General features: G+C 43.4%; 1 protein-coding gene across 3 annotated transcripts in view; it reads right to left on the bottom strand.

The window, feature by feature from the left end:
- Window positions 1–25454, bottom strand: part of CCSER1 (coiled-coil serine rich protein 1) — a 2282720-nt gene that overhangs the window by 16498 nt on the left and 2240768 nt on the right. For all 3 annotated transcript variants that reach the window (XM_085641140.1, XM_085641142.1, XM_085641141.1), the window contains exon 9: window positions 23843–23920. In XM_085641140.1, the coding sequence (XP_085497266.1) occupies window positions 23843–23920 (78 nt within the window). The remainder of the gene's footprint in view (window positions 1–23842; window positions 23921–25454) is intronic.

The following is a 25454-nucleotide window of genomic DNA, read 5'->3' as shown; positions in this document are numbered from 1 at the left end:
ATAAGTGTGGGAGTCTTGGGAGACTGAAGCATCTGCCTCCAAAATAGGACACACCGACCCAGCCTACTCTAATTTATTGGATGAGATAAGGAGGATCAAGGGGTTACACTTGCTCCATTCCAATTCACAATATTTATAGTTAAAAGCCAAGAGCAGCTATTATTTTCACAATAGCCGGTAGCCATTGTCATTATTCATAATAGTCTTTCTGCCATGCCTATAACCAATAGGAAAACAAACTGAGTTTGTCTTTCAGACAGACATAGCAGAAAGATTAGAATGACTATTCTAAGTAGAGAGAGAGTGCGAGAGAGGGACAGAAAATAAACAACGGGCAACTGTGCAATGTGGGCATATATTGCTGTAAAAGTCTCGGTAATTTAAAACATGTTATCTGAGCCCCGAGGTAGTTACTCGTTATGTAATTTTTTTATATTGTATGATGTATTAATACATTTTCGTACTCTTTAGAGCAGTGTTTCCCAGACTGTGCATCCTGACACACTGGTGGGTAGGGTGCTGATTTTCGCTGGGTCATGAAAGTTCAAGCAACACATCAGATGCCTTTAAATTCTAGATTCATCAGGTTTGCTGCACTTCAAAGATAGAGGTCAAATGTCAGGATATGTCTTCTGACAAATTGCCACTTTTTTTCTATCATGGAGATTGGTGTTTACAAACTCCTCTCACTTCGCAGTCACAGAAACAAAATTAAAGTGAACTATTTAACAATATTGCTAGGAAATAGAGCATGTGAATTAAAACCCGTGGGATGTTATTTTTTGTAACACACAACAAAATGTAAATGCCTGCAAATGATATAAACACATTCTGCAGTTAGGAAACAAAACTGAAGCACTTTTTTGTAATTTTGAAGTGTGATGGAAGCAAAGGTTTTAATAGGATCAAACAAATCAAGACACTTGACTTGGTGATGCACAATGATAAATATTGGATAAAACCCGATTTCCGCAATTTATCATTTTTGTGCAACAAAAGCTCAGCCACACGCATGGAAGTCGATTCACCAAAATACCACGGGTAACAGAAGTGACATCACATGCCCTTTGACCCAGATGACATCACAAGAAGCCATATCATATGACCTTTGACGATGGTGGCATTCACAAGAGTTAAATTAAAAAACCGAGAAAATATGGTAATGAAAAAAATGCTCTTCAGTCAAAACTAGGGGAGTGCGGAATTTGTGTAGTCACGCTACGCAGAGCTTCGCGAAATGGTAAAAAATCTCCACCAGCACGCAAAAATTCCGCGAACACGTGGAATTGATTGTTCGCAATGCTTTTTTCCTGTTCGCGAACTCTGTTTGCGTGCTCGGGGTGAAATATCTTGCGAACAAGCATTTTGAGAACGCGAACAAGCAAACAATTCCGCGAAGCCACGGAACGCAGAATTTTGGGGCAATTCCGCATTCTCCTCAGAACGCGAAATTTCCCAAATTCCGCAAATTCCGTGAGCGGAACGGAATTTACCGCCCAGGCCTATCAAAACTGTAAAATTACTGATGACCCTGAAACTGTGAAATACAGAGTAAACATCAAGGGGCAGCTTTACTAACATTTCACACAATGCAGCAACCAAAGATGCTCTGCTCCTTGTGTGAAAGACAGAGAGCAAGACAGCACCATATCTATTAAGATATGGTGCTGTTTTCCTCTCTCCCTATGCTACTGCACTGTAGGCTGCCAATTATCAATGCACAAACCGTTGCACCATAGGACAAAGGTGTGTGCATTCTGTGAAGCAGAGGTGTTGTACTGGAAGCAGAGCTTTCTGGTACAAAACTATGCTTTAACAGACGAAAAAATAAACATTTGTAATCTTAAAGTTACATTTTCAATCTCAGGTCTTCCATACATATCTCTGCTTGGGCCTACGAACAGTGGGTTGTGACATAACCTCAGTTATGGATGTGGTGTTGCGTGAGAGCTGCCAACTTTGGAACAGGGAAAGTGAGTTTGAGTCTTGGTGTTGGCTCAACATTCTGTGATTCTGGTAAAATTACTTAATCTCCCAGTGCCTAAAAAGAATCTAACTGCGTGTAATGTAACTGCTGCTCATGTAAATTGCTCTAACGCCATTGGGTCAAGATTGTGCTATATAAAACAGCAAAAAAAGGAATCACAGATGGATAGTCTGAAAGTAGTTAAAGGGAACAGTGGAGGTTTTCCCTAAGACTTTGCATAACTCTATTATCAAGTGCCAGGACAGATCTATGCAGTAAGTATCGCTTTCAAGGAAAAACTGAGGAAACATATAAAAAATAAATAAAACAAAAGTGAAATTTGAGATACACGTATTCAGCCCTGCAGAGCAACAAACCAATAACATCTGTTTTTCTCCTGAAGAGAGGGATCTCAAGGAACCTGCCGGGGGTCACAAGGAATCTGCCAGGGGTCGCAACTGCAGCCCCTGTCAATCCTTTAAGGAAGTCAATGATTTAGTTATAACCTCTCTCTAATATTACAACTAGACAAATCTGGTATTTTTGAAAGAATTGCATTGGTTTTCACTATGATTGTTACTACATTACATTCTCACATTACTAGAGCAAGTAAGATTTACACTAGAACATTTTGTTGTCATCTCAGCATTTTCTTTATCTATTAACGTGTGTTATTTAACATGGTGGCAGCGAGCATGTCACAACCCCCTCCATTCTTGAATGAAGGGGGTGAACCTAATCTTCCTTAGAAACAATGGACTGAATTGAGTCATATCTGATATCTGTTGGAGGTGAAAAATATACACCCTTAAGGAAACAGCACATTTTATTTCACAACCTAAGAGCTGAAGGTAGGAAAACATATGAAAATTTAAAAGAAATATTAGAAGAAGAAGATAGTGATGGTGACTCAGAATTCAATGTGTATCAGATTAGAAGAGCATTTTAGAAAGAAGATAAATATGGTTCTATAGATACACACATTTTTTGGAAGGAGTACAAGGTAAAAATGAAAAAGTGAATGCGTATATTTCTGCTCTTAGAGGCCTTACTAATGCCTGTGAATTTGGATTGCTCACTGATTCCCAAATTCCCATATATGTGACCAATTGGTGAGATGCACCAATAGTACATGTGCACAAGTAAAACTTCTGGCTAAAACTCCTGACCTCAAACCAGCAGTGGGCACTCAGCTGATTGTATTAAAAGAGATGTGAACTAGCAGAGAAATTAATTTAGATGTAAAAAACATGGCAACCAGCAGTTGATGGAATACATTGAGGAGAAAGAGATTCTGCCTGTGACTCAGTCAGGATTTAGACCACATTAAAGTACACAATCCACACTTTTGTTAGCTTCAAAGTCCCTGAGACCCTGAGACAGTGGCCCCGGTCATGTTGGACCTAAGCGTAGCCTTCAAAACCATGACCGTCTATTAGAACGGCTGTGGCAACACAACATTGAGGGCTGTACTATTGAGTGGCTAGCAGATAATCTCCGGAATCGCAACTTTTTAGTGCTACAGCAGCCATGCACTTCTGAGATTCTTCCTCTATAGCGGAAAATGCCTCAGAGTTCAGCCCTGAGTGCAACCATATTTAAAATGCTCCCTCTTGCTGAGGTGATTGAGAGTCATGGGGTCAAGATTGTGTCATACACCGATGATAGTCAGTTAATAATCACTTTGGCGCAGGATGAAGGCACTGCAGCGGCTAGCTTTAGATCTTTTGGGGTGGATCTAGCCAAATGGATGGATCTCAGTTGTTTTGGGCTCAACGCTGAAAAAACTGAAGTCATGGTGGTGGGGAAACAGCCCTCAATATGATCCTCAACCTGGAGGCCAGACAATCTAGGTCCAACACCAACCCCCAAATCAAAAGTAAAACATCTGGGCATTGTGTTTGGCCGTACCCTTTCCCTAAATAGCCAGATAATTGTCCTGGTCTTATCCTGCTTTGGTATTTTAAAAATGCTCAGAAAGATACTGGGTGTCCTACCTGAGGTGGTAAAAAAGACAGTTGGTCAGGCTCTCTTGGTGTCCACATTGGACTACTGCAATGTGCTATATCTTGGGACCTCCTGAGGTAGACCGAAAATGCTTCAGAGGGCTCAAAATGAAGCTGCACAGATGCTTTTGAACATTCACAAACATTCTCGCACCCGCTCAGCTCTCTCTAAGCTCTATTGGCTGCCTATTAAGAAAGAATCTTATTCAAAGCACTTTGTTTTTGTCAGGAAATCCTGAATCAGAAAGGTCTGCAATATCTCTTCCCCCTGAATAAAAAATACCTTTCTAATAGGTGCCTTTGGTCCTTGGGGACAGCACTGGTTGTGGTACCTAAGGTAAATAGAGCATGTTTGAGTGGAAGTTCTATTAAATATCTGACTGCTAAACTCTAGATTTCCCTCCCGTTGGAGTTGAGACTGGAATGTTCAGAAGCCATTTTCCGACTAAAACTTAGAACCTGTTTTTTTAAACAAGCTGAGTGAACAAAGCTATGCACGGTTGACCTGTAGGTGCGTGAAAGCCTAGGACGGGGACATTCCGGAAAGAGTAACCATGGGTTCTACAAATTTCTAGCATAACAGAACATAAATGTCATAAACAAACAAGAAATCACTAAAAGTAGAGAAGCTACTAAACAGATACATATGGACAGACTGAAGTGTTATAGATGTGGGACTGTACCACACATGGCCAACAATATTGCTTGCCAAGCCAGAACTTCTCATTTTCGGAAATGCCAACAGGTGCAGGTTTAGGGACATGAACGTCAAACGGGTCAAAATGGTTGAACCTTTGGTGCAAGATGAATAGACACAGGTATTTTAACTATAAGGTAGTGATGATAAAGTAATTTTTCTTCTTCTGACATTGCTTTAGACAACAAGACTATTAAAGCATTTGCAGACTCATGTTCCTATCACATATTAATAGCCAAAAGTGTGCTTATAAAATTGTTCCCTGAAAGGCAAAGTGATTTAGAGAACCAGACATCAACTTGGGAGGGTACAACGGGAATCCTATTCTCTTGTAGGGAATGGTGAGAGTGAGAATGGATTTCTAAAGGAAGAGCACGGTTAGATAAGTATATGTGGCATGGAAAGGTTCAAATCTTTTGGGGTGGTGCCATCCAAAGGCTCTAGGAATCAAACTAGATCTTAAAAGTTCAGACCCAGTTCTGTTAGTGGACACTTCCCTGTGTGGCAGTGAATTTACAGACAAGTTAGAGCTATTAGATAATTCCCAATATCACATTAAATTGAAGTCTAAAGCCAAGCCAATAACACACAAAGTCAGACCAATTCTTCATCTCCTCCACAATCCTTTGAAAGAGGAACTGGACAGGCTACTTGAGTCAGGAGTTATAGAACCAACAGAGAATTTACAATGGCTAGCTATGGCTGTGTGTAGATCTTTGTGAGTTGAACACAAATATATGGGAGGACAGGCACCCACTTCATCGCATTAATGAAATTCTTACATTAATCAAGGATGCCAGTTCTTGGTATTCTGGATCTCTTATCAGCATACTACTAAGTGGAGTTGCACCTGTCTTCAGAAAAACTCACCTCATTCGTGACTTCCTTGGGAGCATTCCAGTATGTGCGTCTTAACCTCAGTGGCAGCGAACTTCTAAAGGTTCAAACAATTTCCAAGCAAAATCTGGTAGAAGCTCTAGAAAGAGTGGTGGCTCCAGCTAATAAGGAAGAATTTAAATCATTTTTCTGGCTCTCAGAGTATTACTCCAAATTTGTTTGTACTTTTGCAAGCATAGTGGAGCCTTTACGCACCCTGCTAAAAACAAATGCTTGTATACTCATGGAGAAAGGAATGTCAAGAAGCATTTGAACTGGTCAAATCTGCCATATTCACTGCACCATCCTTGAGAAGGTTTGATCCCAAAAAATCCACGATACTGACCACAGATGCCAATAGCAAATGGCTTGGAGTCAGTCCCACTCAAATAGATAGAAGGGTAGAACAAGTAATAGTGCTTGCTTGATGCGCTCTTAAGGAGCCAGAACATCACTACTCTGTGGTAGAAAAGGAAGTTTTTGCCTGTTATTGGGCCCTAAGGCACTTTAAGTTTTTTTATTTGGGGAATTCCATTTCTCATTAAGACTGACCATAAACCCTTGATGTATGCCTTCACCTCAAAAGAATCAGTGAGAGCTACACCCCAGATATCTTGTTAGGTGGTATGCAGGAGGATATCATTTCAGACTCCTATATGTGCCGGATTCTCAAAACATAGTCGCTGACTACTTGTCCTGCATGTCTTTAAACCAATCTACAGCGGGAAAAGAACCAATAGAAAAAAAGTTGCTTTAGCAATGGATATAACAGGTGTGAATGAGGAGGAGTAGAAAGAGAAAATGGAAGTAGATAAGGAAATGGAAATGTTATCCAAACAAATACAGGAAGTGTGGCTCAATGTTTGTCATGAACTTCCCGGGGATTTAATTAAATATTGGGAAGTTAAATTTGAATTGAGTATCATTAATGCAGTGGTATGTTGTTGAGACAAGACCATTCAACCAGAGAGCATGAGGCAGAGAATAGTAGATTAACTCACAAGGGCCATTTAGGCCATTGCGGCATGAAAAGCAGACTGCGATCAGAATACTGGTTTCCGGGCATTGATACTAAAGTGGAAGATATGATGAAAGCATGTCCAAGTTGCGTCAGTAGTGACAAAACTAGTCAGAAAAGGAAGCCACCCCTTTGCCCTGTGAACGTACCTGGTAAGCCTTGGGTCAAAGTGGGTTTGTATATCATTGGTCTACTTAACCTCAAAATGTAACGCAAAAGGTTTATCATTGTATTGGTAGACTACCATTCACACTGAGTTGCTGTGAAATGTGTTCACCAAGTAAAAACATCCGCTATCATTATCTTTCAAATGGATACTTTTTATGAAGAAGGTATCCCTGAAATGATTGTCACAGGCAATAGAGTACAGTTTATTTCTGATGAGATGAAGGAGTTTCTGGAGGAGGGGTCCATTAGGCATTTCAAAACCGCCCTTTATTGCCCACGTGCAAATGGATTAGTGGAAAGAATGAACCATATGGTAAAAGAGTGTTTGCAAAGATCTGAGTATGTCGGCAAATAATGTCTTGCAAGAAACCATTTGGCTGCATCGTACCACACCTAATAGCATAACAGTGGTTTCTCATTTTGTATCTACGAAGGGCAGGAATCCACATCCTAAATTCACAGACTCATGAGTTAACAGAACTGAATCAGTAAGTGTGAACAGATCTGGCATTGCAGAAAGAATATCTTCTCATCAGAACAGGTATAAGGATGGATACAATACTATGAAGTGTGTGAAAGAACCTACCTTCTGTAAAGGAGATTGAGTTTTTTGTTGATTTGCCCAAAAGGAGAATGGTGAGTGAAAGTATATTCTCTTCACCTATGAAAATTGACCAGGTGTGTAGGAATGTTGTAACACTAGAAAATGATCAAGCATGGGGAATGGAGATTAATAGCATGATTAATTCTAGTAAGGAGTGTTCCCAATTGCAGAATAATCCTAGTAGCAATATTGTGAAGTAAAGATTTATCTGTAACCATTAAAGGAAATGTTTGGCACCCCAAGTAGCATAAATAATTCATTATGGAGTGAATTCCTAGGGGTGTATTATTTGTTTTTACCATAATTGTGGAGTTATGCATTGCCTCCTTACACCTGTAATGTAAATAGAATTTGTTTTATGAAGTGAATATTAAGGGAGTAGTGATTGTTCGCACCATTTTGGTGGACCTATGCATTATTTCTTCAAACCTGTGAATTATAAACATTGGTCTTCCTTCTTAAGCAAGGAGGTGTGTTGTTAGCTGGTTCCCTATCTCTAGTTGGTATCTCCCTTTACCTCCCCTCAGTTGTAACTATGGAATCGTCCTGCTCTTCATCTGTCAGTCCTTAATATTCTCTCGCTGAATGAAAATTTGATGGTGGCAATAAAGCAGCGCTGAACTCTTCGTACCTGAGAAGGGTTGCACACAACAATTGACTGCATATATGTCTATCAATATTTTGATACATTTGTTTATTTGTTGGGTATAATGTGGTAATATTTATAAATCAAAGTTTAAATACAAAGCTCACAAATTAAAAGCATGTTTTCTAAAATTGACAATATAAAGTAAGACATATAAAAAGAAAGAAAATTAAGTTTAATGTGGAATAGTGTGACTTTTTGCTGACAGGGTTCTGCCTTTACAATGTTTATTTTTCACACATTGTGGAGGATTAATTGGTAGATGCTTGCATCAAGGAAGGGCCTTCAAAGGTATGCTTGTCAGGTGTGATGATTAATGGTGTAAGAGCAGCACGGTCATTGTGAAAGTGTTTTTTTGGTTTTATCAAAGCATTGATAGAAATGCTGTATTTAACTTTTTTATTTGTTTAGAGAGGCAAAATATACTTCTAATTAATTCAACACTTCCACTGGGTAGTTTAATTCAGGACCATGTTTCCATAGGAAATTGATCTTATGGATTGTTTATCTTACAACTTTAGTTCTGTTTGTCGAATCTTAATGAAACTTTTGTTTTTTAAAGTCTTAGCCACCTTAGCTCCAAAACAGCTAAATGGAATTACATAAAATTTGTCAGAAAGCTAGATCTTCACCCCAGAAATGTGGTTTTTTTGATTTTGTATAAATCCATATAGTAGTTTTCAGAAATTAAAGTATAAAACGGAAGCATATTTCACACTGCAGATAATGATCTGGTTGGTTGCCACATTAATAAAGATGTTGAGTCAGCCTTTTTAGGACTCGGGGAATATGTCCTTGTGTCCTGAAAAAAAGTAAAACAAACATATTGGGGTACAGTATGAATGTGGAGAATTTGGCAATTGTTATTAAAACTGATGGCATCTTAGATCCTCTGTTGTGATTCTTGTGTAATACTCCAGCAGAATTTACCTTTACAGCTAGAATAAAAAGGAAAATATGTTATTAAAAAAAAATAATATTGATGGATTTGAGGTTATCCCTAAAATGAATCTGGTCATAATCTTTTGGAGGTAATCCATACGAGACCGGGAAAACCTACAGGACTTCCTATCTGTGAGCAACAGGTGCACTTACAAAAAAATATATAAAATTGCAAAACTTGTATCTAATCTATTATTAAAGAGTACATATGTGACAAATTATTGGAACAATTTTGTGGTAAAAGTATCTCCACAGTTTTGACAAACATCTTGTGCAACAATACGTCAATGGTGCCTTATCCCCTATTGAAAAATAATTATTTTATGGTTTTGAAATGGTTCATGTTGTTGATGCTTATGAAGGCTTAACATTGTGTTAATCCTGTGAAATACTAGATCCTATTGTTAATGGTGATTTGGGGGAGGAGATGTGGTTCTGGTGGCTAAGCTATCAGCTTTGGAGTCTGGGAAACTTAGTTATGATCCCACCCACAAACAGAAAAACAAGTTAATCTGGGCAAATTTTAATTACTTAATCTTCCTAAGCGTAAATTGCAACTATGTTAAATGAAACTGTAAAGGTTATATGTGTTGCAATTGTGTAATTCAAATAATGAAATTCACATTGGATCACCACCCGCACAACACAAAAATCTAATTTCACTTTATATATCAGTACACATAAATACATACAAAGCTGACGGTGTAAAACAGATACAGAACCAGAAGCATAACTAGTTGCATTTCCTTATTATAGTAATAGAGTGTAGCCTTCTGCTTCTACTGAACATTGGATTAGGTGTAAGAGAAAAGGCTATCCAGCTATGCCAGCAGAGTCTAGCTGAAGTATAGGAATGAGAACAGGTGTTATCACCTGGGCTTAAGAAACATACATAGGTACATTTGTTTGCAGTACTAGGACCAGATACCTTGACACATTCATGGGTTTAACCACACAAGCACTGACAGTAGAGTGTGCAAGGCCTGCAATCTCTTGATACTAGAGGGTGGAGGAAATAGTGTTTCCAAACGCCATCCCTGCGCTCAATTTCAGCTGTGTACCCAAGCCTGCACTGCAGACTCAGGGGTCTGGAATAGGGTGTGATGAAATACACAACCTTATCCTCTGCCTAGACCTTGCTAAGCATGAGTTGAATGTCAGGACCCTCAGGCTCTTTGGGGCAGTGTTCTGGCTGCTAGGCATGGACAAAGCCCCAATAGACCATTTCTGTACTTGAATCCCGCTGTGCAGAGTTACAGCCTGTGCCCTGAAGGCTTAATGAGCAGAGAGAGAAGTCAGGTCACTACTGAAACCTGTACTTAGAAGCCCTAGGGAATGGAACAGCATTGTGTTTGAAAGCAGGAATTTGTAGGATACCATGCAAATTGCCAATAGCCCAATGAGCACTCTTATGGCCAAAGGCTGTGCTATGAGCACTAGGGGCACATGGTGATTATGCTCACAGAGTGCATAATGTCCATGCGCCCCTAGTCCACAGTGCATGGTTGAAGCCTGTGCCCTGCTAGTTAAAGTATCTGGGGGTTAAATGCGGGGCATAGATAATTAACGTGCCCTAAACACCTAGAATTTTGTGTATAATTACAAACACTTGACAATCCTTTCCTTACATTGCAGAAAACAAAGTGTTGGTAAAAAATGGTCAAAGTTATGAGCCAAAACCTGACATGATAAGACAATGTTTACACAACACAAAATATAAAAATCCTTGAAATTCACCAGTTGAGATAGCTAGACAAATTTTACTCCCACATTCGCCATTCATTGTTCCCGACTTCACAAGAAATCCAATAGGACAGGACAGATTACATTATGGATGTTGGTATTTATGACGCCTTCTTTCCTATCATGCGTGTCACCATGTAACCTGGCATATAACACTTTTTTTTCAAAACACTATTATTAGTCTTTTATTTCCTTTACATATTTTCTCCCCTGATCATGCTTCAGTTTCAGGTAAGTTGTTGCTATGTATCAGACTTTGTCAGCTGTACCTCTACACCCCAGATGTTTGAACTATGAGAGACTGAGCTTTAAAGTTTCTGCAGGTGGTACACATGTTGTTTACAAGAATCTTTTATTTTTTTAGCTCGACATCAGCTGAGCAATCTTGTTCCATACGGCCAGGTGGAATTTTACAATCAAGCCTATTACCACTGGTCTACATCTTTCCATCATCCATCATTGTTTAATAATGTAACTGACACATATGAAATTATTATTTGATCTCTCTATAAAGTAAGCCTATACAGACAAAGAAAGGTGAGTCAAGGTGGAATTGGCATCGATTATTTAAGACATTCATCATTTATTTACCAAACTACACCATTACAGAAATGTTTTGCTTGCAGACATTTTCAAAAGATTGGGAATTGAACTATGTCTGTTTTTGGTACCGGGAATCCAGTCCGTTGTAGTCCTCGACAGTAAATTGAGGATTTAAATTGCATAGTCTTGCCTTGTGTTACCGTGTGCTGAGAATGCGTCAGAATGCTATGCCTTCCCGAGTGAGGCATAATGAGGAGCAACATCTTTATTGCTCCCTGGTATTTCCTCTTTCTATGTGTGCTGTATTCTGCAGCTAACATAGAAAGAGGAACATGCCATTACGGATTGTTTTTGTGCAGGAAGGTGTCCCTTACTGCTCAAAAGTAATCATACCTGTAATGCAGGCAAAGAGTGTCCATGTTACAGGTAGGATTGTTCTGGTGCTAGGCAGAACACAATGAACCAGTGCTAGGAGGCAGCAGAAATGCACCATTTCATAGCTCTGCTGTCTCCCTTTCGCACAACGCAATGCACCAGATTTGCTTGCTACCCTGCGTTGCAAGAAAAATGAGTTATTATGCCCCATGATCTCTGACTAAAAACATTTTAGAGATAAGCTCACAGTAAAAGTGAGCCTTTTAGTTGGAGCAGTTTTAGATGATTATCAGATAACCTTAAGGCACAGAGCGCAACCATTTGTTAAAACACTCTCATGAATTTGAGGCTATAAAAAGTAATGTTCTAATGAAGTATATCTTTCGGCAAAGGAAACATCAGCCACAAATAAGTAAAACGATTTTTAAATAGATCTTAAGGTAGATTGACACCGAAATCCTCAGAAATAAAAGCAGCAAATCCTTTTCTGTTTAAGTAAACTCTAGAACTTCAACTATAGGATGTGAAGACTGTTTTTGATAATTCAAAGTCAGGAAAATGCATTCAATGCATAATGGCAGACAATTACCTATGCTATAAAATAGTCATGCCCATAGTTAGTGCTCCCCATGGATTCGTCAATGTAAAAATAAGAGGATACTGCAGGCTGTCTGAAAGAAGAATAAAGGAGTAAAGTGGGTTATGCCTTTCAAGTGAGTACATCTCTGTAAACTGTAGGATATAACTAGATCTCTCTTTGATCAGTTTTATTTGCTTTGTCTGATGCTCAAACTGACCACTGAGGTCTCTGAGGTCCATGTGTGAGTACCTCCTGCAGGCCATGTCACTCGTCTTGCCTACTGTGACTTTGTGTTCTGGAAATCCCGCAAATCAGGACAACAAATCCCAGAATACTTTTTTCATCTGACAGAAACTCCTTGAGTAAGCCTTGGACTGTTCTGCCTCATTTGCCTGGGAGGCAAGTAGTAAAAGGGGTACTTGGTCTCTAATTTGGGGGTCTACACTACAGGGGTCCCAGGACACCTGAAGCTAAAGATCTTGGTTGTTACAATATAGGTCACATACCTTCTGACTCTGATGCGAAATCTATATTTTTAACATAGTACTCTATCCAACCCTGAATCTGTCTTTTTAGTAGCCAAGCAGGACCTTATCTACAATAAGAAAATCCTGCACCTCCATAAAATGCCACTTTCAAGAGGACGGAAGCCGATGAGTCTGAACAGGATTCTGCTAAAAAAATGAGGTTACTGATAAAAAACAAATTTACTGGACACTGCCAAGTTAAACTCAGCATAAGAAGTTCCTCCACCTGACATCATGCCCTTATGAAGAACGCATGTGAAGCTCAGCAGGGCCCAAATGGTCATTGCGGTGTAGTCAACATACATTAATAATATCCTCTGTTAGTCAGAAGTTCAATTTAACATTCATTCATCTTGACTGGAAAAATACTACAAAACATCACATCTCTCTTATGTCAGAAAAGGTAACACATATTTGAATTCGGTATTCCGATTTGGTTGCTTTTGCTAAAATCATGTGCACCTTTACAAGATCAACTCCACAACCATCACCAGATCTCCTTTATTAACTATAGTCCAAATTCTAGGTTTTGGTAAATGTATAACTAGACTTAATTCAGATAGACTCTCTTGGCTTTCCTTGCTGCTCTCACCCTGTGTTGCTGTACATATTTCATGAAGTGGGTAAATTACATTTTGTCTGCTAACCCTAAATACTAGCACAAAGGCAGCCGAACAGTAGTTACCCAGCACACTTATTTATTTCTAATGCCTGATTAATTAAAACCAATAGAGGCAATAAGAATACATACAGTTGTGGATACAATTAAAAAACAATGATGGTTAATATTAATTAATCTATTCAAAAAAGGACCCTTACTAGCTTTTTAAAACTGCTGTAAAAAAATACAGTGAATATAAAAATCAAAAAATGTGAATAGGGTACACTAGTAGGAACCTCATTAACCGTATAGGTCAACATTTTCACTTTGCTATCCAGGCCTCTAGGACATAACTAAAAGGAAACCAGCATGCAAACAGATGATATACAATAAACTGCTTATTAATAATTAACAACTCTCAGCAACATCCTAGTGCCATTTAAGGCCAGATGCACAATTACAGAGGGTATCCATTTCGCCCAAAGCATTTGGGGCAGAGGTCTGTTTAAAAGGCCTCAGACTTCATCGGAGGTCAAATATTTGAGGTTCAAAAAGTGAAAGTCCCAGACAGGAGGAATTCCTCACAGTGCTTTCTTGTTACTTGTGGAAATTTGATTTACTGTAATTGTTAGAACCGGCGGTCTCTAGTTGGCAGAGGTGTACACTTCTGACAAATAGGGACCAACCAACTCTAGTCAGGGCAAGGGGATTACACACTCAGATAACCCCTGCTACCCCCTTGGTAGCTTGGCAGAGAAGACAGGCTTATCTCAGAGGCAGTGTGTTAAGCATTTATGACCACATACAGTAATAAAGTGAATACACTACAGATGGACACGACACCGAAGTTATTATAAAAATAGTATTTTTATATAAGGCTTAGCACAAGACCAAATAACGACAAAAATATACCACAGTCTTAATAAATACTCTTTGGAAGGAAAAATAATAGTTCAAGTAAGGTTTCTTCTTGGCAAATAGTTCTTTAGCAAAGTATTCTTCTGAGCACAGTTCTTTGGCAACAATATAACCCCTACAGGGGTCACATGACGTCGAGTCTACAGGATTCCCAAGGTTCGGCGTCGACCGCGAGGAGCGCTACGTCAAGCCTGGAGTCGCAACAGACCCCACAAGTACAGTACCTTGAGAAATGAAGAAAACGATGATCCACGGCGTCGAGATGTCGGCGTCGATCGTGCCTCGGAGTCGGGTCAATCCGCAGCGGTGTCGAGGGATGTCGGGCCGGAGCAGCGCTCACGGCGTCGAGAAGGGCGTTGAGTCGGTGCGATCAGCAGCGGCGTCGGGACGGGGTCGCTTGGAGGTAGAGCCGATACTCACTCCTCACTGGCGTCGATACCGGCGTCGAGACGGGGTCACTTGGAGCCGGGGCCGATACCCACTGCTCACTGGCGTTGCTGCTGGCGCCGAGACTGCAGATTTTCCCTTGTGTACTGGAAACAACACTTTCCAGCAATTCAGCAATTCAGTAGATGGTGAAGTCCTTTGGCCCTGTGACTTCAACAGGAGACTGGCACTCTTCCAGTCCTTGGAGATTTCCTAGCAAGTGTTCAGAGAGTACACACCAAGTTCCTCTCTCCTTGTTCCTTGGCAAAAATAAAGAAGCAGCTTTCAGGTTCCTCCACAGCAAAACAGCACTCTGGCAGAAAGGGGAGGCAAGTCCTTAGATCAGCAGGCTTCTTGTCCGTGGTACAGGTTTCCTTGTCAGAAGTGATCTGAGTTCTTGGTTCAGGGGTCCTTCTCTTATACCCCTTTTTCCCTTTGTTCCCTTTGTCCAAGCAGGGCGATTCCCACCATCTCAGGTTTGTTGTGGGTGTTGCCAGGCAGAGGCACCTGGCCTATTCACTGAGCAGGGCAGAGTCCTCAGCCGCCCAGCAGGAGGCGGAGCCAGTATTGTCACTGGCAGGAGCAGGGCTATCAGTCGCCCAGCAGGAGGCGGAGCCAGTATTGTGTCAGGCAGGGCAGGCTACTCTTCCCTCACTCTATGTGTAAACGCCCCATTCACCCCACACTGACTCACTCAGACCTCTGGAGCCACCCAGCCCCTGACACACACACCAAACCAGCAGAGACCGGTAGATAGTTGGACAAGAAAATAGCCACTTTCTAAAAGTGCTATTTTCAAACATAGAATTTAAAAACCATCCATCCTAAAGGGTGTGTTATTAAATTCTGAGTTCAGGGATACTAAACTCGACTTGCTACCATGCTCCCTGAGTCAGATAGATTATAATGGAGTTAATAATCAGTCTGCCCAGTCTGGCCTATTGGAGGCAGGTAGCCCTTCAATAGTGAAAAACGAAAATGGCTGTAATTCACTATTAGGTCATGCCACACACATCAGGGCATGACCTACCTTTTACCAACAATGCACCCTGCCCTAGGGCCTACCATAGAGGTGTCTGAAATGTGGCAAAGTGAAGGTTTAGAGACTGGTAAGTAGGTTTCCTTACCAAGTCGACATGGCAGTCAGGGACTGCACGCAGGCGCTGCGGTGGCAGGCCTGAGACACATTTTACACGCTGCTTCCGTGGGTGGCACAACCAGTGCTGCAAGCCCACCAGCAGCAGTTAACTTACACGCCCTTGGCACCCGCAGTGCACTAGACTAGGGTCTGAACAGTAAGTCAACCAAGCCAATCATGGTAACACCAATCAATGTAACAATTTAACATAGGGAGCACTTGCACTGTGGCACTGATCAGCAGTGGCACAGTGCCCAAAGCAATAAACCAGCAAAAACATCGTAAACAGAGGAGGCAAACAGAAAAAAAATGGAGGAGAGACTCATGCCAATGATGCCAGGTCTAACACGTGTCCCCTCCAGCTGAAATGTGGGGAGAACTACCCTTCACCCAGGGAGTCCTCATCACTAAGGCGGAAAAATCTGGACAGACCATCAGCATTGGCGTGATCTGTACCAGGGCGGTGTTCCACCGTAAAGTCCATCCCCTGTAGGGAAATGGACCACCTCAACAGCTTTGGGTTCTCACCCCTCATCTGCATTAACCATCTGAGGGGCCTGTGGTCTGTCTGAACCCGGAAGTGAGACCCAAACAAGTAGGGTCTTAGCTTCTTCAGCGCCCAGACCACAGCAAATGCCTCACGCTCTATCGCACTCCACCTTTGTTCCCTGGGAAGTAACCTCCGGCTGATGAAGGCTACAGGTAAGTCTCGGCCCTCCTCATTCATCTGTGTTAGAACAGCCCCCACACCATGCTCTGAAGCGTCCGTCTGGACAATGAATTCTTTTGAAAAGTCGGGTGCCTGGAGGACCGGTGCTGTACACATTGCAGTTTTCAGGGTGTCAAAGGCTTTCTGACAGGCGTCAGTCCAGATCACAAGTCTCGGCTGCTTCCGGGAAGTCAGCGAGGTCAAGGGGTGCACAATGTTGCCATACCCCTTGACAAACCTCCTGTAGTAACCCGTGAGACCCAAGAAGGCTCTCACCTGAGTCTGGGTTTTGGGCGGTTCCCAAGCCAGGATGGTATCTATCTTGGGTTGCAGGGGGGCCACCTTGCCGCTCCCTACTTGGTGCCCCAAGTACACCACGGAACCCTGCCCAATCTGGCACTTACTAGCCTTGATTGTGAGGCCTGCTCTGCGCAGGGCCAACAACACTTCCTCGAGGTGGCGCAAGTGTTCCTCCCAGCTGGCGCTGAACACTGCTATATCGTCCAGGTAGGCGGCGCTGAAATCTTCCAGCCCGGCCAATACCTGGTTGACCAACCTCTGGAATGTGGCAGGGGCATTCTTCATCCCAAAGGGCATCACACGGAACTGGTAGTGCCCATCTGGTGTGGAGAATGCAGACCTCTCTTTTGCCCCATCAGTCAAGGCGATCTGCCAGTACCCAGACGTTAGATCAAACGTACTAAGGTACCGGGCAGCCCCCAACCGATCGATGAGCTCATCAGCTCTGGGGATGGGGTGCGCGTCAGTCTTGGTGACCGAATTGAGTCCTCGGTAATCCACACAGAACCGAAGTTCTGGTGAAGCACCAGGCGCTGCAGCCTTTGGGACCAAGACCACTGGGCTGGCCCAAGGACTGCTAGAGGACTCAACCACCCCTAGGCAAACATCTTGGAGACCTCCTCCTTGATGTATGCTCTGACCTTGTCAGTCACCCTGTAGGCCTTGTGCCTCACAGGAGTGCTGTCCCCGGTGTCCACATCATGGACACACCACTGAGTGACACCAGGGATTAAGGAGAACAGATCAGGGAATTGTACCAACAGGTGGCGACAATCTTGCTGCTGCTCAGGGGTCAGTGTGTCAGAGAGGACAACACCATCCACTGACCCATCTTTTTCTTTTGCACACAGGAGGTCAGGAAGAGGCTCACTCTCCTCCTCCATCCCAGCATCTGTGGCAAGGAGCATGCCCACTTCGGACCTTTCTAAGTGGGGCTTTAACCGGTTGACATGCAGGACCCTTAAGGGGTTCCTGGGAGATTTCAAGTCCACCAAGTAGGTGACATCGCTCTTCTTCTCCACAACCTCAAATGGTCCAGTCCACCTGTCCTTGAGCGCACAAGGTTCCACAGGGGCCATGACCCAAACTTTCTGACCAGGTTGAAGCTCAACCAGAGTGGCATTCTGATCGTACCACCGCTTCATCTCTTCCTGGCTGGCCTCCAGATTTGCCTGAGCAAGATCTCTGAAGCGCCGAGTCTGGTTCCTAAAGGCCAGCATGTAACTATATACATCCTGGGGAGGTTTCCTGGGAGATTGCTCCCAGCCTTCTTTGACCAGACTCAAAGGTCCTCTTACCGGGTGACCATACAAAAGCTCAAAGGGAACTTGAGCTACCTCACACTGACTCTGTGAGTTGTCAGCAGCTACAACGGGGTAGAATGCATGAGGGACCACCTGCTCTCTGGACACCAAGTGACACTTGACAGCTGTCACACTCGCTCCGGTGTCTCTGAGAGCTTCCACCCTATGGCCATTAATGGTCAACCACTGCCTATATTTCTTAGTGTTACTAGGCAGAGGGGTTGGAGGGACCATTTCCACGTCTCCTAAAGAGACCAGGGACATTTCTGCGGGACCCCACCCACCGGGGGCACCCATCTCCTCCCCTCCCAGGGCTACACTCGCTACCTGCCGAGGGGGTGCACGCGGCGGTGCATTCGAATCCTTCATGGGACACTGGGGATCATAATAACGGTGTCCCACCTGCTTACAGGCATAGCAGGTCATGGGGCCCCTGTGAACAGGTTTACCTGTCGGGGCCTCTGGCTTCTTTACAGGGGGAGGCTGGGAACCCTTCCCTTGGTTCCCTTGGGGACTACTTTGGGGCCCTTTCTGAAACTCCCTCTGTTTACCCCTGTCCCCCCCACTCTTCTGCTGGGGACCCTGCCCACCTTTGGCTGAGTCTCCCACTGGACCCTTGTGGACCCTGGTACTGACCCAGCGGTCCGCCTCCTCAGCAAGTTTTCTAGGGTTAGATATCTTGCTATCAACAAGGTGCTGGCGTAGCTCTGGAAAACAGTTATTAGACAAGTGCTCCCAAGCAAACAAATCATAAAGAGCATCATAACTATCAACCTTGCTACCCTTTATCCAACCATCCATGGTTCTGCAGAAAAAAGACACATATTCAACCCACGTAGTACCAGGCAACTTCTTACATTCTCTAAAGGTTTGTCTGTACTTTTCTGGGGTAAAGCCATATCTCAGCATTAAAGCATCTTTCATATGAGTATAAGACATCCTATCCTCAGCAGGAAGGCTCAACAAGGTATCTCTCCCCTCGTTTGTAAAGCGGCTCCACAACCCCGTTCCCCAATCCTTCTCAGGGACCCGGTGGGCCAACAATGCTAACTCATACGCTTTAAACCATTGGCTAATATCTTCATTCTTACTGTAATCCTTGATCACATCTTTAGGAAAATAAAACCTACTTTCTGCAGGCACAGATGGAGTGCTGCCACCAGAGGGATTCAACTCTAAACTCTTAGTTTTAAGCTCCATCTCCCTCACCATCTTCTCACGTTCAAACGCTAATTTCTCTCTCTCAAAATCTAATCTTTTGCTCTCCATTTCAGCTTCTCTCTTGCTTCTTGCATTCTCTAATTCCAACTGCCCTCCTAATTTAAGTTTTGCCATTTCTAACTTGTACCCCCTCTCCTTCTCCCTGTCTTCTAATTCTTCGGGGGAAAGGCTCCTAGAGGACGCACTACTGCCTGGAGATGACACTGGCCCACCTGTGGGCTCTTCCTCTTCCTCTTCTTCTTCCTCTTCCGGTACCACCACCGGATCAGAGGGATTTCTGGCCTCTAACCAGGCCTTCAGCGCTTTGAGGAAGCCCTCTTTCTTTGAGACACCTGTGGTAGGAACTTTAAACTGCTTGCAAAATCCTTTTAGATCTTTTAGCGTGTAGGAATCTATCTTCTCCTTATCGAATTCCCCCACAACATTCTCCACAGGTGTAGCAGCTCCGGCATTCTCCATGGTCAAAACTGGCAGTGTTTAAAAAAATCAGATCCAGGAAAGCGGAGAACAAAAATAGGCAATCCTACCAAAACCGAATGTGGCTGCGTTATGGTCTGCTTTCACTATGTAGCATACACTAATCACTGCACATGAGTCATAAATGCAAAGTTCAAATCCTCACCGCTGACCACCAATGTTAGAACCGGCGGTCTCTAGTTGGCAGAGGTGTACACTTCTGACAAATAGGGACCAACCAACTCTAGTCAGGGCAAGAGGATTACACACTCAGATAACCCCTGCTACCCCCTTGGTAGCTTGGCAGAGCAGACAGGCTTATCTCAGAGGCAGTGTGTTAAGCATTTATGACCACATACAGTAATAAAGTGAATACACTACAGATGGACACGACACCGAAGTTATTATAAAAATAGTATTTTTATATAAGGCTTAGCACAAGACCAAATAACGACAAAAATATACCACAGTCTTAATAAATACTCTTTGGAAGGAAAAATAATAGTTCAAGTAAGGTTTCTTCTTGGCAAATAGTTCTTTAGCAAAGTATTCTTCTGAGCACAGTTCTTTGGCAACAATATAACCCCTACAGGGGTCACACGACGTTGAGTCTACAGGATTCCCAAGGTTCGGCGTCGACCGCGAGGAGCGCTACGTCGAGCCTGGAGTCGCAACAGACCCCACAAGTACAGTACCTTGAGAAACGAAGAAAACGATGATCCACGGCGTCTAGATGTCGGCGTCGATCGTGCCTCGGAGTCGGGTCAATCCGCAGCGGTGTCGAGGGATGTCGGGCCGGAGCAGCGCTCACGGCGTCGAGAAGGGCGTTGAGTCGGTGCGATCAGCAGCGGCGTCGGGACGGGGTCGCTTGGAGGTAGAGCCGATACTCACTCCTCACTGGCGTCGATACCGGCGTCGAGACGGGGTCACTTGGAGCCGGGGCCGATACCCACTGCTCACTGGCGTTGCTGCAGGCGCCGAGACTGCAGATTTTCCCTTGTGTACTGGAAACAACACTTTCCAGCAATTCAGCAATTCAGTAGATGGTGAAGTCCTTTGGCCCTGTGACTTCAACAGGAGACTGGCACTCTTCCAGTCCTTGGAGATTTCCTAGCAAGTGTTCAGAGAGTACACACCAAGTTCCTCTCTCCTTGTTCCTTGGCAAAAATAAAGAAGCAGCTTTCAGGTTCCTCCACAGCAAAACAGCACTCTGGCAGAAAGGGGAGGCAAGTCCTTAGATCAGCAGGCTTCTTGTCCTTGGTACAGGTTTCCTTGTCAGAAGTGATCTGAGTTCTTGGTTCAGGGGTCCTTCTCTTATACCCCTTTTTCCCTTTGTTCCCTTTGTCCAAGCAGGGCGATTCCCACCATCTCAGGTTTGTTGTGGGTGTTGCCAGGCAGAGGCACCTGGCCTATTCACTGAGCAGGGCAGAGTCCTCAGCCGCCCAGCAGGAGGCGGAGCCAGTATTGTCACTGGCAGGAGCAGGGCTATCAGTCGCCCAGCAGGAGGCGGAGCCAGTATTGTGTCAGGCAGGGCAGGCTACTCTTCCCTCACTCTATGTGTAAACGCCCCATTCACCCCACACTGACTCACTCAGACCTCTGGAGCCACCCAGCCCCTGACACACACACCAAACCAGCAGAGACCGGTAGATAGTTGGACAAGAAAATAGCCACTTTCTAAAAGTGCTATTTTCAAACATAGAATTTAAAAACCATCCATCCTAAAGGGTGTGTTATTAAATTCTGAGTTCAGGGATACTAAACTCGACTTGCTACCATGCTCCCTGAGTCAGATAGATTATAATGGAGTTAATAATCAGTCTGCCCAGTCTGGCCTATTGGAGGCAGGTAGCCCTTCAATAGTGAAAAACGAAAATGGCTGTAATTCACTATTAGGTCATGCCACACACATCAGGGCATGACCTACCTTTTACCAACAATGCACCCTGCCCTAGGGCCTACCATAGAGGTGTCTGAAATGTGGCAAAGTGAAGGTTTAGAGACTGGTAAGTAGGTTTCCTTACCAAGTCGACATGGCAGTCAGGGACTGCACGCAGGCGCTGCGGTGGCAGGCCTGAGACACATTTTACACGCTGCTTCCGTGGGAGGCACAACCAGTGCTGCAAGCCCACCAGCAGCAGTTAACTTACACGCCCTTGGCACCCGCAGTGCACTAGACTAGGGTCTGAACAGTAAGTCAACCAAGCCAATCATGGTAACACCAATCAATGTAACAATTTAACATAGGGAGCACTTGCACTGTGGCACTGATCAGCAGTGGCACAGTGCCCAAAGCAATAAACCAGCAAAAACATCGTAAACAGAGGAGGCAAACAGAAAAAAAATGGAGGAGAGACTCATGCCAATGATGCCAGGTCTAACAGTAATGTATTCCACTGCTCACTTCTTTTTGTTATTGGCCACTGGCGTAACATAGGCACCGTGGTGCGAAGGGGCCTGAGCTCCAAGGACCCCCTCAGCACAGTACCATGGCCAGAGAGCTCCTGACTGAATCCGGAGCGGGGCCCATCCATGTACTTTGCTGGGGGACCCCCTCAACTTTCGTTATGCCGCTGTTATAGATGCTACTCTCTAAGGGTTTGTAGAGCTCACAGAAAATCGTAATATAATCAGGGGAAGCTCCTCTGTTGGAGTGGAGCAGCGTCACCATGCCTGCTGTGAGCACAGCATACACGCATGAATAAGCAAAATGGCGTGTCAATGCCATTTTACTAAACCCCGCAGTGCGAGGCTGAATCCTGCAATTGCAGTGTTACAGCTGCCCCTGCAGTGTGAATGCCAGGTTGGTCGGCTCCATTGCTACGGCCTGCTCAACATGCACACTGTAAACCCAGTAATCCCCTGGCTGTGAAACAGTTTGGGGAATGCTGGCACAGGCACCCAGACTCCCTTAAAATGAGCGCTGGGTTAGCCTGCTCTCACAAATCCTAGAGCTGGTAACAGCATGAGAGCAGCTCCAGGATTGGTTGTATTGGTGTCCACTGAGCAGGAAGGAAGTTATGGGGAGAGAGGTGCACACCCGGGGAGCAGTATATGGTGAGTTTGGCCCCGAGCGTCCAACCACATTTTTATGCCACCAATGAATATATTGATAATGACCACAGGAAGTGAAGGAATTGTGTAGTTAGGGAAAATCACATGGTAGGAGACTTCATCATTCACTTGCCAATGAACACTGGTAAGAAAGACTCTCTCATACATTCGTCCGTCTCACCATATTTTTTGACCCTCAACACAAGTGAGAGGCGGTAGAATGTTATGATAATCAAGAAAATCACACGTGATTCTTTATTCCATTTCTGGTACATTTTTTTATTTTTGACTCTATCCCTTTTTAATATTTTAAGTGCATTTCAGTTGATCAATTAAAGCCTTAAGCCTCAGCTTGCCAATAGCACTGGTATATTCCACCCATTCAACTGGCAGCACACCAGCCATCAAAGACCCAATCTTTCTGATCGTGTGTCTGTGAGTAATTTCCTTTTGTTGACTGTTAAACGACTTTACTTGTTTAAAACAACGAGGCCTTCACAACGGGAAAAGAAATTTCAATTTTCAATTAACCAAATGAATCTCTGGATTCCCAGTGGCTGCGCAGCGGTTGTAATATTAATGTAAGGATTTTTGCAAATTGTGATCATTGGTATTATGTGTCAGGAAGTCAAAATGATTTGCTTGGTTGTGGGTGATTACAAACATAATAACTTCATTAAAGTGATATTGCGCGAGTAAACGCTGTTCTATTTTGAACAATTTTGCATTACACTAATATGTATCCCACATGAGCACGTCCCTCCTGTAATCCGAGAGTGTGTACGGGAGCGGGCGGTAAAACAAGCAATTAATAGCACATTGGTATGCTGGCAGGTAGCTGTAATTATCTTTTTCGTTGCTGGAGGCATTTGAGAATCGTTTAAGGGTAAAAGATGAATGGTGTTCCACTAAATCCTATTAAATCAAGACACTGGCACAGCAGAAACAGATGTAAATATACCGGCAAAGTCTGTGTAACAAAACCGAAGATTAAAAAAGCGAGCTTTTTTTTACAAGAACTTACATCATGGCCGACAAATTCAGTCTGTGTGGATTTATCCAGCCGGTAGACGAGGGGCTTTTGCGCGTGCTGAGCTTTCTCCTGAAAAATCAGAAGAGTAAAGACAAGTTATTCAATTACACAGTATGGATGGAAAATAATAGTTCTTCGAGCGTTTCAACAGTGCATTAGTACATTTTAATTTAGTACATACGCGGTGTGCGGTCACATAAAATGGCGATGGCCTGGTGTCGTTTTCTGCGTGATGACACATTTTACCAGCCTTTAGACAGCTGGAATCCATTTTAAAGTAGCCCAAAAATGCACTCAGCCAAAATTGTTTATCATTATAAAGTGCAGATATTGAAGGTGCGCCACACTGCAAGCATGAAAAAAAATCGACCAAATGCGCTCTGGTCACAATCCCAGGTCAAACAGGATTACTTTAGAAGCCATCCCAGAGTCATTGGCTGATCATCCAACTACTGTAGAAGTCATTTTCATGTCATCAGACATCATCAAGCTCTTGAAGTCATCAGCAGAGCTTAGAAACTTGAGCCTGATGATTGCAGGATGACTCGAAAATGAGTATCTGATGACTTCACAAGGTGTGACTATTCGCGATGACTTCAGGAGGATTTAAGAATGAGCGTTTTGATCTATGGTGGCTGATGGCAACTATTATTGAAAAGTACAGGGCCAAAACATCCTGCATTACAGGCATCAGCCTCCACATTAGAAAAGCAGTGTGTCTAGCAATCACATCTATTTCTCATCATGGAATATTCTCAAAGTGGTGGCGGCCCATTCATACTTACCATATCATCAAACATACAAGGAGCAGCTGTGATTCGAGTAAATGGTCTTTTAAGCTACTACATTCCAGCCTATATTTGTATGCTACAGGCCAGATTGACTTACATTTGATTGCATTGCCATGCCGCAACCAAAGTTACGGTGCCGCGTTGTGTGTGAGGGAAAGAATATAAGATATGGCGCTGTATCTCTCTCCCCTATTCTTGGGTACTTAAGGTCGCCTCATAGCACACACATACTCTTGTTCCATAGTCTTCTAGAACATAGGGGCATATTAACAACAACCCTCGATAATTATCGCAGAACGCGCTTAGTGCGTTTTTGATTATCGCCATCTATCGCCGGATTACATCGCCCTGTTAGCGTTGTATTAGCAACGCTTTTCTCACATGCGATGTAAAAGCCTGCGATAGATGGCGATAAACATCATTAGCGTACGTAATCCAGCGATATGGGAACTGCGCTAATGAAATGCTTGGTAATCGGGAGATGTGGATTTAACCTTCCAATCCACCTCCCATTCATAGTATGGTTAAGTCAGATTATTAGCAGGAGTTAAAGGGGGTTTAGCGCTGCTTTTGACATTGTTTCGCTGAACCGGTGCAGCGTTGTAAATAACAGGAAGCTGTGGTAGCCAGGGTTTGTCATGTAGTATTTCTAAGGTGTGCCCTCTTTGCATGTCATTAGTGATGTCTATCGCTGACATGCAAAGTGGGGAAAAAACGGCTGTTATCGCAAGGAAACTCGCGCTACTGCATGGTAGCGAGTCCTTGTAAATTGTGCGTTAATAAAATCGCTGCTTTCTCGGCGCTATATGCCG

Source organism: Triturus cristatus, chromosome 2_2 (assembly GCF_964204655.1).
Source record: "Triturus cristatus chromosome 2_2, aTriCri1.1, whole genome shotgun sequence".
Lineage (NCBI taxonomy): Eukaryota > Metazoa > Chordata > Amphibia > Caudata > Salamandridae > Triturus > Triturus cristatus.
This window is presented reverse-complemented; position numbering and strand designations above follow the sequence as displayed.